This window comes from Oncorhynchus keta, chromosome 37 (assembly GCF_023373465.1).
Source record: "Oncorhynchus keta strain PuntledgeMale-10-30-2019 chromosome 37, Oket_V2, whole genome shotgun sequence".
Lineage (NCBI taxonomy): Eukaryota > Metazoa > Chordata > Actinopteri > Salmoniformes > Salmonidae > Oncorhynchus > Oncorhynchus keta.
The window spans coordinates 18,850,838-18,865,837 of NC_068457.1; the positions used below are offsets into that span (position 1 = coordinate 18,850,838).

At 38.6% G+C, this 15,000-nt stretch overlaps 1 protein-coding gene across 8 annotated transcripts in view; it reads left to right on the forward strand.

The window, feature by feature from the left end:
* Positions 1-15,000, forward strand: part of LOC118377971 (probable cationic amino acid transporter) — a 36,066-nt gene that overhangs the window by 7,948 nt on the left and 13,118 nt on the right. For all 8 annotated transcript variants that reach the window (XR_008095676.1, XR_008095675.1, XR_008095677.1 and 5 more), the window contains exons 4-6: positions 56-292; positions 2,606-2,823; positions 4,688-4,834. Coding sequence is in view for 2 of the 8 variants with exons in the window: in XM_052499419.1 (XP_052355379.1) it covers positions 56-292; positions 2,606-2,823; positions 4,688-4,834 (602 nt within the window). In the remaining 6 variants the exon portion in view is untranslated. The remainder of the gene's footprint in view (positions 1-55; positions 293-2,605; positions 2,824-4,687; positions 4,835-15,000) is intronic.

The window sequence follows — 15,000 nt, forward strand, 5'->3', positions numbered from 1 at the left end:
ACACACACACACACACATAGCTACTGTACATGATATTTGTGCGTCTCCCCTTCAGGAGTGTGTTATGCTGAATTTGGGGTTCGCGTTCCCAAGACAACAGGCTCAGCCTACACCTACAGCTACGTGACAGTGGGGGAGTGTGTGGCCTTTTTCATTGGCTGGAACCTGATCCTGGAGTACTTGATTGGCACAGCCGCGGGGGCGTCGGCTCTCAGCAGCATGGCGGACTCACTAGCCAATAAAAGCATCTCTACGTTTATGACTACACACATCGGAACACTCAACGGCCTGGGTGAGTCTGGAGGGGGGAGGAGAGGGGAGGGAGGGGGTGGAGAAGGGAGGAGGGTGTGTGCTGTATATCTGGGTGGGTGTATGTGGTGTTTCCAGTAGCTGTGACATAATCTTCCCTGAGACCTGGGCTGTGTCCAGCGTAGAAATGTAGTGCGTTGAACAGCCATGCCTTTCTGACAGTTAGAGTAATAATACAAGTCAGTAAGGTTCACCTTCCTGAATGTGAGCCTGACGTCTAGAGTGGCTAGCAGTATAGAAAAGACAGTGAAAGCTCATTCCTCAACAAAACAGATGATCACTACTTTTTCTGTTTGTGGATTGTAGCGAGGGTTATGCTACAGGGTTGTGATAGTTTTTCTGTTTGTGGATTGTAACGAGGGTTATGCTACAGGGTTGTGATAGTTTTTCTGTTTGTGGATTGTAGCGAGGGTTATGCTACAGGGTTGTGATAGTTTTTCTGTTTGTGGATTGTAGCGAGGGTTATGCTACAGGGTTGTGATAGTTTTTCTGTTTGTGGATTGTAACGAGGGTTATGCTACAGGGTTGTGATAATTTTTCTGTTTGTGGATTGTAGCGAGGGTTATGCTACAGGGTTGTGATAGTTTTTCTGTTTGTGGATTGTAGCGAGGGTTATGCTACAGGGTTGTGATAGTTTTTCTGTTTGTGGATTGTAGCGAGGGTTATGCTACAGGGTTGTGATAGTTTTTCTGTTTGTGGATTGTAGCGAGGGTTATGCTACAGGGTTGTGATAGTTTTTCTGTTTGTGGATTGTAGCGAGGGTTATGCTACAGGGTTGTGATAGTTTTTCTGTTTGTGGATTGTAGCGAGGGTTATGCTACAGGGTTGTGATAGTTTTTCTGTTTGTGGATTGTAGCGAGGGTTATGCTACAGGGTTGTGATAGTTTTTCTGTTTGTGGATTGTAGCGAGGGTTATGCTACCGGGTTGTGATAGTTTTTCTGTTTGTGGATTGTAACGAGGGTTATGCTACAGGGTTGTGAGATTTTTTCTGTGTGTGGATTGTAGCGAGGGTTATGCTACCGGGTTGTGATAGTTTTTCTGTTTGTGGATTGTAATGAGGGTTATGCTACAGGGTTGTGATAGTTTTTCTGTTTGTGGATTGTAGCGAGGGTTATGCTACAGGGTTGTGATAGTTTTTCTGTTTGTGGATTGTAACGAGGGTCATGCTACAGGGTTGTGATAGTTTTTCTGTGTGTGGATTGTAGCGAGGGTTATGCTACAGGGTTGTGATAGTTTTTCTGTTTGTGGATTGTAACGAGGGTCATGCTACAGGGTTGTGATAGTTTTTCTGTGTGTGGATTGTAGCGAGGGTTATGCTACAGGGTTGTGACACTTGTGTGACAGCCTAGGAACTGTGGAAACAGACAGAGGGAGACAAAATCTCTCTGACAGGAAAAGGAAATGGGAACTTTCCAACAGCTGGCCATCTAGCCTGCCATCCATTCCCTCTGCTCACACACATGCACACACACGTGCACGCATGCTCGCACACACACACACTCACACACTGTTGGCACGGTGCATGACTGTTGACAGTGTGCTTTCATGTGTTTTCTGCTGGTTCAGTTTTTGATAATAGTGGGTCCCTGGCATCTAATGTAAGCCCTGTTACAGTAAACTATTATATAAGCCCTCGTGTGAATCCATTTTAGCCTGTTTCTTATGCTGAGGTCTATAAAGCACTAGAGGCAATAGACACTAAAACGTCTGCAGGTCCAGACAACCTGGGCCCCTACCTCTTAAAGATAGCAGCTGGTATTATTACTGAACCTGTGGCTCACATTTTCAACTTGAGTCTCTTGACCAATTCCATTCCCACCATTTGGAAATCAGCTTATGTCCTCCCACTGCTAAAGGGTGGAGATCCCTCAGATCTAATAACTATCGTCCTATCTCTAAACTCCCAAACAATTTGAGGGAGTGCACATATGCAGCTATTCTGTGTTGAGCGGTTAACAAAGAAACAGGTACTCCTATATGCTTAATTTAGAGTTATTTATGTACCTTTATTTGTGATATAAATGTTGGCCTGTATGTTCTGATTTTTAATACATTGTAAGGCTGCATGATGTGACTCAAATGAAGATTTGACAAAAGTCGCTTGAAAGGCATGAGCTCTGCTTTGTTTTTTTGCGCAGGCTGTACACACTTAATCAGTCTCTCATTCACAATTTGACCAGCACTTAACAATGCCTTGAATTTCACGACGGCATCCCCTTCCCTCTCTTCCCTCTGCCCCCCCCCACACTCTTTCCCTCCCTCCTCCTTCCTCCCCTCCCTCCGCTCCCTCTCTAGGTAAAGGAGAGCAGTCGTACCCAGACCTCCTGGCCCTGCTGATAGCAGTAATAGTGACAGTGATCGTGGCCCTGGGGGTGAAGAACTCAGTAGGGTTTAATAATGTGTTGAATGTGATCAACCTGATGGTGTGGGTCTTCATGATGGTGGCCGGACTCTTCTTCGTCAACGGACACAACTGGGACGATGGAATGTTCTTACCCTTCGGGTGGTCAGGGGTGAGAAACACATACAGACTTATATACAGTGGGGAGAACAAGTATTTGATACACTGCCGATTTTGTAGGTTATCCTACTTACAAAGCATGTAGAGGTCTGTCATTTTTATCATAGGTGCACTTCAACTGTGAGAGACGGAATCTAAAACACAAATCCAGAAAAACACATTGTATGATTTTTAAGTAATTCATTTGCATTTTATTGCATGACATAAGTATTTGATCACCTACCAACCAGTAAGAATTCCGGCTCTCACAGACCTGTTAGTTTTTCTTTAAGAATCCCTCCTGTTCTCCACTCATTACCTGTATTACCTGCACCTGTTTCAACTCGTTACCTGTATAAAAGACACCTGTCCACACACACAATCAAACAGACTCCAACCTCTCCACAATGGCCAAGTCCAGAGAGCTGTGTAAGGACATCTGGAATAAAATTGTAGACCTGCACAAGGCTGGGATGGGCTACAGGACAATAGGCAAGCAGCTTGGTGAGAAGGCAACAACTGTTGGCGCAATTATTAGAAAATGGAAGAAGTTCAAGATGACGGTCACTCACCCTCGGTCTGGGGCTCCATGCAAGATCTCACCTCGTGGGGCATCAATGATCATGAGGGAGGTGAGGGATCAGCCCAGAACTACACGGCAGGACCTGGTCAATGACCTGAAGAGAGCTGGGACCACAGTCTCAAAGAAAACCATTAGTAACACACTACGTCATCATGGATTAAAATCCTGCAGCGCACGCAAGGTCCCCCTCCTCAAGCCAGCGCATGTCCAGGCCTGTCTGAAGTTTGCCAATGACCATCTGGATGATCCAGAGGAGGAATGGGAGAAGGTCATGTGGTCTGATGAGACAAAAATAGAGCTTTTTGGTCTAAACTCCACTCGCCATGTTTGGAGGAAGAAGAAGGATGAGTACAACCCCAAGAAAAACATCCCAACCGTGAAGCATGGAGGTGGAAACATCATTCTTTCGGGATGCTTTTCTGCAAAGGGGACAGGATGACTGCACCGTAATGAGGGGAGGATGGGGCCATGTATCGCGAGCTCTTGGCCAACAACCTCCTTCCCTCAGTAAGAGCATTGAAGATTGGTTGGGGCTGGGTCTTCCAGCATGACAACGACCCGAAACACACAGCCAGGGCAACTAAGAAGTGGCTCCGTAAGAAGCATCTCAGGGTCCTGGAGTGGCCTAGCCAGTCTCCAGACCTGAACCCAATAGAACATCTTTGGAGGGAGCTGAAAGTCCGTATTGCCCAGCGACAGCCCCGAAACCTGAAGGATCTGGAGAAGGTCTGTATGGAGTAGTGGGCCAGAATCCCTGCTGCAGTGTGTGCAAACCTGGTCAAGAACTACAGGAAACGTATGATCTCTGTAATTGAAAACAAAGGTTTCTGTACCAAATATTAAGTTCTGTTTTTCTGATGTATCACATACTTATGTCATGCAATAAAATGCAAATGATTTACTTAAATATCATACTATGTGATTTTCTGGATTTTTGTTTTAGATTCCGTCTCTCACAGTTGAAGTGTACCTATTATAAAAATTACAGACCTCTACATGCTTTGTAAGTAGGAAAACCTGCAAAATCGGCAGTGTATCAAATACTTGTTCACCCCACTGTACCTATGCACATGCTATTACACACATACATTGGTAGGCATGCAGATATGCAATGAATTTTGATATTCAACTAGTCAACTTCTCCTAGTTTACTAGCTAATTTTAGATAGCAACATTGTTAACTAGTGGCTAACTCGAGCTCAACTGTTGGTGGAATCATAATGCCAAAAGTGATTGTGCTTTAACACAGCCTTTAACCTTCAACCACTGTCTCTCCTGTGTGTGTTTATACCAGGTGATGCAGGGAGCAGCAACATGTTTCTATGCCTTCATAGGGTTTGACATAATCGCTACTACAGGAGAGGAAGCCAAGAGTCCCAACACCTCTATACCCTATGCTATTACTGTTTCCCTCATCACCTGCCTCACTGCATACGTCTCTGTGAGTACACACACACACACACACACACACACACACACACACACACACACACACACACACACACACACACACACACACACACACACACACACACACACACACACACACACACACGCACACACACACACACACACACACACACACACACACACACACACACACACACACACACACACACATGGACACACAGATACACACACACACACACACACACACACAGATACACACACACACACACACATGGACACACAGATACACACACACACACACACACACACACACATGGACACACAGATACACACACACACACAAACACACACATATACACACACACACACACACACGTCCATGCCCTATTCGGTGCAAATGACATCATTTGCCCTCAAGAGTTTGTTGGAATGAATGATTTCTGGTTGACTCTATCTATATACTCTATGGTCTAAGATATAGACTCTATATGCTCTATGGTTTCAGCTATAGACTATCTATATACTCTATGGCTTCAGATATAGACTATATCTATATACTCTATGGTTTCAGATATAGACTATATACTCTATGGTTTAAGATATAGACTATCTATATACTCCATTGTTTCAGATATAGACTCTATCTATATACTCTATGGTTTAAGATATAGACTATATGCTCTATGGTTTCAGATATAGACTCTATCTATATACTCTATGGTTTAAGATATAGACTGTCTATATACATTTACATTTACATTTAAGTCATTTAGCAGACGCTCTTATCCAGAGCGACTTACAAATTGGTGCATTCACCTTATGACATCCAGTGGAACAGTCACTTTACAATAGTGCATCTAAATCTTAAAGGGGGGGGGGTGAGAAGGATTACTTATCCTATCCTAGGTATTCCTTAAAGAGGTGGGGTTTCAGGTGTCTCCGGAAGGTGGTGATTGACTCCGCTGTCCTGGCGTCGTGAGGGAGTTTGTTCCACCATTGGGGGGCCAGAGCAGCGAACAGTTTTGACTGGGCTGAGCGGGAACTGTACTTCCTCAGTGGTAGGGAGGCGAGCAGGCCAGAGGTGGATGAACGCAGTGCCCTTGTTTGGGTGTAGGGCCTGATCAGAGCCTGGAGGTACTGAGGTGCCGTTCCCCTCACAGCTACGTAGGCAAGCACCATGGTCTTGTAGCGGATGCGAGCTTCAACTGGAAGCCAGTGGAGAGAGCGGAGGAGCGGGGTGACGTGAGAGAACTTGGGAAGGTTGAACACCAGACGGGCTGCGGCGTTCTGGATGAGTTGTAGGGGTTTAATGGCACAGGCAGGGAGCCCAGCCAACAGCGAGTTGCAGTAATCCAGACGGGAGATGACAAGTGCCTGGATTAGGACCTGCGCCGCTTCCTGTGTGAGGCAGGGTCGTACTCTGCGGATGTTGTAGAGCATGAACCTACAGGAACGGGCCACCGCCTTGATGTTAGTTGAGAACGACAGGGTGTTGTCCAGGATCACGCCAAGGTTCTTAGCGCTCTGGGAGGAGGACACAATGGAGTTGTCAACCGTGATGGCGAGATCATGGAACGGGCAGTCCTTCCCCGGGAGGAAGAGCAGCTCCGTCTTGCCGAGGTTCAGCTTGAGGTGGTGATCCGTCATCCACACTGATATGTCTGCCAGACATGCAGAGATGCGATTCGCCACCTGGTCATCAGAAGGGGGAAAGGAGAAGATTAATTGTGTGTCGTCTGCATAGTAATGATAGGAGAGACCATGTGAGGTTATGACAGAGCCAAGTGACTTGGTGTATATACTCCATGGTTTCAGATATAGACTCTATCTATATACTCCATGGTTTCAGATATAGACTCTATCTATATACTCCATGGTTTCAGATATAGACTCTATCTATATACTCTATGGTTTAAGATATAGACTATATCTATATACTCTATGGTTTAAGATATAGACTATATGCTCTATGGTTTCAGATATAGACTCTATCTATATACTCTATGGTTTAAGATATAGACTATATGCTCTATGGTTTCAGATATAGACTCTATCTATATACTCTATGGTTTAAGATATAGACTATATGCTCTATGGTTTCAGATATAGACTCTATCTATATACTCTATGGTTTAAGATATAGACTATATGCTCTATGGTTTAAGATATAGACTATATGCTCTATGGTTTAAGATATAAACTCTTATCTATATACTCCATGGTTTAAGATATAGACTCTATCTATATACTCTATGGTTTAAGATATAGACTCTATCTATATACTCTATCGTTTCAGATATAGAGTATCTATATACTCTATGGTTTCAGATATAGACTATCAATAAACTCTATGGTTTAAGATATACACACTATATACTCTATTATGTAAGATATAGACTCCATCTATATACTCTATTGTTTAAGATATAGACTATATACTCTATGGTTTCAGATATAGACTCTAAGTATATACTCCATGGTTTAATATATAGACTATATACTCTATGGTTTCAGATATAGACTCTTATCTATATACTCTATGGTTTCAGATATAGACTCTAAGTATATACTCCATGGTTTAATATATAGACTATATACTCCATGGTTTCAGATATAGACTCTTATCTATATACTCTATGGTTTCAGATATAGACTCTATCTATACACTCTATTGTTTAAGATATAGACTATATACTCTATGGTTTCAGATATAGACTATATACTCTATATACTCTATGGTTTCAGATATAGACTCTAAGTATATACTCTATGGTTTAAGATATAGACTATATGCTCTATGGTTTAAGATATAGACTCTTATCTATATACTCCATGGTTTAAGATATAAACTCTTATCTATATACTATATGGTTTCAGATATAGACTATATACTCTATGGTTTCAGATATAGACTATATACTCTATATACTCTATGGTTTCAGATATAGACTCTAAGTATATACTCTATGGTTTAAGATATAGACTATATGCTCTATGGTTTAAGATATAGACTCTTATCTATATACTATATGGTTTCAGATATAGACTATATGCTCTATGGTTTAAGATATAGACTCTTATCTATATACTCCATGGTTTAAGATATAAACTCTTATCTATATACTATATGGTTTCAGATATAGACTATATACTCTATGGTTTCAGATATAGACTATATACTCTATATACTCTATGGTTTCAGATATAGACTCTAAGTATATACTCTATGGTTTAAGATATAGACTATATGCTCTATGGTTTAAGATATAGACTCTTATCTATATACTCCATGGTTTAAGATATAAACTCTTATCTATATACTCTATGGTTTCAGATATAGACTCTATCTATACACTCTATTGTTTAAGATATAGACTATATACTCTATGGTTTCAGATATAGACTATATACTCTATATACTCTATGGTTTCAGATATAGACTCTAAGTATATACTCTATGGTTTAAGATATAGACTATATGCTCTATGGTTTAAGATATAGACTCTTATCTATATACTCCATGGTTTAAGATATAAACTCTTATCTATATACTATATGGTTTCAGATATAGACTATATACTCTATGGTTTCAGATATAGACTCCATCTATATACTCTATGGTTTCAGATATAGACTCTAAGTATATACTCTATGGTTTAAGATATAGACTATATGCTCTATGGTTTAAGATATAAACTCTTATCTATATACTCCATGGTTTAAGATATAAACTCTTATCTATATACTATATGGTTTAAGATATAGACTATATGCTCTATGGTTTAAGATATAAACTCTTATCTATATACTCCATGGTTTAAGATATAAACTCTTATCTATATACTATATGGTTTAAGATATAGACTCTATCTATATACTCTATCGTTTCAGATATAGAGTATCTATATACTCTATGGTTTCAGATATAGAGTATCTATATACTCTATGGTTTCAGATATAGACTATCAATAAACTCAAGGTTTAAGATATACACACTATACACACAATATATATATATACTCTATTATGTAAGATATAGACTCCATCTACATACTCTATGGTTTCAGATATAGACTCTAAGTATATACTCCATGGTTTAAAATATAGACTATATACTCTATGGTTTCAGATATAGACTCTTATCTATATACTCTATGGTTTAAAATATAGACTATATACTCTATGGTTTCAGATATAGACTCTTATCTATATACTCTATGGTTTAAAATATAGACTATATACTCCATGGTTTCAGATATAGACTCTATCTATATACTCTATTGTTTAAGATATAGACTATATACTCTATGGTTTCAGATATAGACTATATACTCTATATACTCTATGGTTTCAGATATAGACTCTAAGTATATACTCTATGGTTTAAGATATAGACTATATGCTCTATGGTTTAAGATATAGACTCTTATCTATATACTCCATGGTTTAAGATATAAACTCTTATCTATATACTATATGGTTTCAGATATAGACTATATACTCTATGGTTTCAGATATAGACTCCATCTATATACTCTATGGTTTCAGATGTAGACTCTAAGTATATACTCTATGGTTTAAGATATAGACTATATGCTCTATGGTTTAAGATATAGACTCTTATCTATATACTCCATGGTTTAAGATATAAACTCTTATCTATATACTCTATGGTTTCAGATATAGACTCTATCTATACACTCTATTGTTTAAGATATAGACTATATACTCTATGGTTTCAGATATAGACTATATACTCTATATACTCTATGGTTTCAGATATAGACTCCAAGTATATACTCTATGGTTTAAGATATAGACTATATGCTCTATGGTTTAAGATATAGACTCTTATCTATATACTCCATGGTTTAAGATATAAACTCTTATCTATATACTATATGGTTTCAGATATAGACTATATACTCTATGGTTTCAGATATAGACTCCATCTATATACTCTATGGTTTCAGATATAGACTCTAAGTATATACTCTATGGTTTAAGATATAGACTATATGCTCTATGGTTTAAGATATAAACTCTTATCTATATACTCCATGGTTTAAGATATAAACTCTTATCTATATACTATATGGTTTAAGATATAGACTATATGCTCTATGGTTTAAGATATAAACTCTTATCTATATACTCCATGGTTTAAGATATAAACTCTTATCTATATACTATATGGTTTAAGATATAGACTCTATCTATATACTCTATCGTTTCAGATATAGAGTATCTATATACTCTATGGTTTCAGATATAGAGTATCTATATACTCTATGGTTTCAGATATAGACTATCAATAAACTCAAGGTTTAAGATATACACACTATACACACAATATATATATATATATACTCTATTATGTAAGATATAGACTCCATCTACATACTCTATGGTTTCAGATATAGACTCTAAGTATATACTCCATGGTTTAATATATAGACTATATACTCTATGGTTTCAGATATAGACTCTTATCTATATACTCTATGGTTTAAAATATAGACTATATACTCTATGGTTTCAGATATAGACTCTTATCTATATACTCTATGGTTTAAAATATAGACTATATACTCCATGGTTTCAGATATAGACTCTATCTATATACTCTATTGTTTAAGATATAGACTATATACTCTATGGTTTCAGATATAGACTATATACTCTATATACTCTATGGTTTCAGATATAGACTCTAAGTATATACTCTATGGTTTAAGATATAGACTATATGCTCTATGGTTTAAGATATAGACTCTTATCTATATACTCCATGGTTTAAGATATAAACTCTTATCTATATACTATATGGTTTCAGATATAGACTATATACTCTATGGTTTCAGATATAGACTCCATCTATATACTCTATGGTTTCAGATATAGACTCTAAGTATATACTCTATGGTTTAAGATATAGACTATATGCTCTATGGTTTAAGATATAAACTCTTATCTATATACTCCATGGTTTAAGATATAAACTCTTATCTATATACTATATGGTTTAAGATATAGACTATATGCTCTATGGTTTAAGATATAAACTCTTATCTATATACTCCATGGTTTAAGATATAAACTCTTATCTATATACTATATGGTTTAAGATATAGACTCTATCTATATACTCTATTGTTTCAGATATAGAGTATCTATATACTCTATGGTTTCAGATATAGAGTATCTATATACTCTATGGTTTCAGATATAGACTATCAATAAACTCAAGGTTTAAGATATACACACTATACACACAATATATATATATACTCTATTATGTAAGATATAGACTCCATCTACATACTCTATGGTTTCAGATATAGACTCTAAGTATATACTCCATGGTTTAAAATATAGACTATATACTCTATGGTTTCAGATATAGACTCTTATCTATATACTCTATGGTTTAAAATATAGACTATATACTCTATGGTTTCAGATATAGACTCTTATCTATATACTCTATGGTTTAAAATATAGACTATATACTCCATGGTTTCAGATATAGACTCTATCTATATACTCTATTGTTTAAGATATAGACTATATACTCTATGGTTTCAGATATAGACTATATACTCTATATACTCTATGGTTTCAGATATAGACTCTAAGTATATACTCTATGGTTTAAGATATAGACTATATGCTCTATGGTTTAAGATATAGACTCTTATCTATATACTCCATGGTTTAAGATATAAACTCTTATCTATATACTATATGGTTTCAGATATAGACTATATACTCTATGGTTTCAGATATAGACTCCATCTATATACTCTATGGTTTCAGATGTAGACTCTAAGTATATACTCTATGGTTTAAGATATAGACTATATGCTCTATGGTTTAAGATATAGACTCTTATCTATATACTCCATGGTTTAAGATATAAACTCTTATCTATATACTCTATGGTTTCAGATATAGACTCTATCTATACACTCTATTGTTTAAGATATAGACTATATACTCTATGGTTTCAGATATAGACTATATACTCTATATACTCTATGGTTTCAGATATAGACTCCAAGTATATACTCTATGGTTTAAGATATAGACTATATGCTCTATGGTTTAAGATATAGACTCTTATCTATATACTCCATGGTTTAAGATATAAACTCTTATCTATATACTATATGGTTTCAGATATAGACTATATACTCTATGGTTTCAGATATAGACTCCATCTATATACTCTATGGTTTCAGATATAGACTCTAAGTATATACTCTATGGTTTAAGATATAGACTATATGCTCTATGGTTTAAGATATAAACTCTTATCTATATACTCCATGGTTTAAGATATAAACTCTTATCTATATACTATATGGTTTAAGATATAGACTATATGCTCTATGGTTTAAGATATAAACTCTTATCTATATACTCCATGGTTTAAGATATAAACTCTTATCTATATACTATATGGTTTAAGATATAGACTCTATCTATATACTCTATCGTTTCAGATATAGAGTATCTATATACTCTATGGTTTCAGATATAGACTATCAATAAACTCAAGGTTTAAGATATACACACTATACACACAATATATATATATATATACTCTATTATGTAAGATATAGACTCCATCTACATACTCTATGGTTTCAGATATAGACTCTAAGTATATACTCCATGGTTTAATATATAGACTATATACTCTATGGTTTCAGATATAGACTCTTATCTATATACTCTATGGTTTAAAATATAGACTATATACTCTATGGTTTCAGATATAGACTCTTATCTATATACTCTATGGTTTAAAATATAGACTATATACTCCATGGTTTCAGATATAGACTCTATCTATATACTCTATTGTTTAAGATATAGACTATATACTCTATGGTTTCAGATATAGACTATATACTCTATATACTCTATGGTTTCAGATATAGACTCTAAGTATATACTCTATGGTTTAAGATATAGACTATATGCTCTATGGTTTAAGATATAGACTCTTATCTATATACTCCATGGTTTAAGATATAAACTCTTATCTATATACTATATGGTTTCAGATATGGGATATGCTTAACACCCCGGCAGTCCTACAATCTAAGCTAGATGCCCTCAATCTCACGCAAATCATCAAGGAACCCACCAGGTACAACCCTAACTCTGTAAACAAGGGCACCCTCATAGACGTCATCCTGACCAACTGGCCCTCCAAATATACCTCCGCTGTCTTCAACCAGGATCTCAGCGATCACTGCCTCATCGCCTGTATCCGCCACGGAGCCGCAGTCAAACGACCACCCCTCATCACTGTCAAACGCTCCCTAAAACACTTCTGTGAGCAGGCCTTTCTAATCGACCTGGCCCGTGTATCCTGGAAGGACATTGACCTCATCCCGTCAGTTGAGGATGCCTGGTCATTCTTTAAAAGTAACTTCCTCACCATTTTGGATAAGCATGCTCCGTTCAAAAAATGCAGAACCAAGAACAGATACAGCCCTTGGTTCACTCCAGACCTGACTGCCCTCGACCAGCACAAAAACATCCTGTGGCGGACTGCAATAGCATCGAATAGCCCCGTGATATGCAACTGTTCAGGGAAGTCAGGAACCAATACACGCAGTCAGTCAGGAAAGCTAAGGCCAGCTTCTTCAGGCAAAAGTTTGCATCCTGTAGCTCCAACTCCAAAAAGTTCTGGGACACTGTGAAGTCCATGGAGAACAAGAGCACCTCCTCCCAGCTGCCCACTGCACTGAGGCTAGGAAACACGGTCTCCACCGATAAATCCATGATTATCGAAAACTTCAATAAGCACTTCTCAACGGCTGGCCATGCCTTCCGCCTGGCTACTCCAACCTCGGCCAACAGCTCCGCCCCCCGTAGTTCCTCACCCAAGCCTCTCCAGGTTCTCCTTTACCCAAATCCAGATAGCAGATGTTCTGAAAGAGCTGCAAAACCTGGACCCGTACAAATCAGCTGGGCTTGACAATCTGGACCCGCTATTTCTGAAACTATCTGCCGCCATTGTCGCAACCCCTATTACCAGCCTGTTCAACCTCTCTTTCATATCGTCTGAGATCCCCAAGGATTGGAAAGCTGCCGCAGTCATCCCCCTCTTCAAAGGAGGAGACACCCTGGACCCAAACTGCTATAGACCTATATCCATCCTGCCCTGCCTATCTAAGGTCTTGAAAGCCAAGTCAACAAACAGGTCACTGACCATCTCGAATCCCACCGTACCTTCTCCGCTGTGCAATCTGGTTTCGAGCCGGTCACGGGTGCACCTCAGCCACACTCAAGGTACTAAATGATATCATAACCGCCATCGATAAAAGACAGTACTGTGCAGCCGTCTTCATCGACCTCGCCAAGGCTTTCGACTCTGTCAATCACCAAATTCTTATCGGCAGACTCAACAGCCTCGGTTTTTCGGATGACTGCCTTGCCTGGTTCACCAATTACTTTGCAGACAGAGTTCAGTGTGTCAAATCAGAGGGCATGCTGTCCGGTCCTCTGGCAGTCTCTATGGGGTGCCACAGGGTTCAATTCTCGGGCCGACTCTTTTCTCTGTATATATCAATGATGTTGCTCTTGCTGCGGGCGATTCCCTGATCCACCTCTACGCAGACGACACCATTCTATATACTTTCGGCCCGTCATTGGACACTGTGCTATCAAACCTCCAAACGAGCTTCAATGCCATACAGCACTCCTTCCGTGGCCTCCAACTGCTCTTAAACGCTAGTAAAACCAAATGCATGCTTTTCAACCGATCGCTGCCTGCACCCGCATGCCCGACTAGCATCACCACCCTGGATGGTTCCAACCTTGAATATGTGGACATCTATAAGTACCTAGGTGTCTGGCTAGACTGCAAACTCTCCTTCCAGACTCACATCAAACATCTCCAATCAAAAATCAAATCCAGAGTCGGCTTTCTATTCCGCAACAAAGCCTCCTTCACTCACGCTGCCAAGCTTACCCTAGTAAAACTGACTATCCTACCGCTCCTCGACTTCGGCGATGTCATCTACAAAATGGCTTCCAACACTCTACTCAGCAAACTGGATGCAGTCTATCACAGTGCCATCCGTTTTGTCACTAAAGCACCTTATACCACCCACCACTGCGACTTGTATGCTCTAGTCGGCTGGACCCTCACTACATATTCGTCGCCAGACCCAC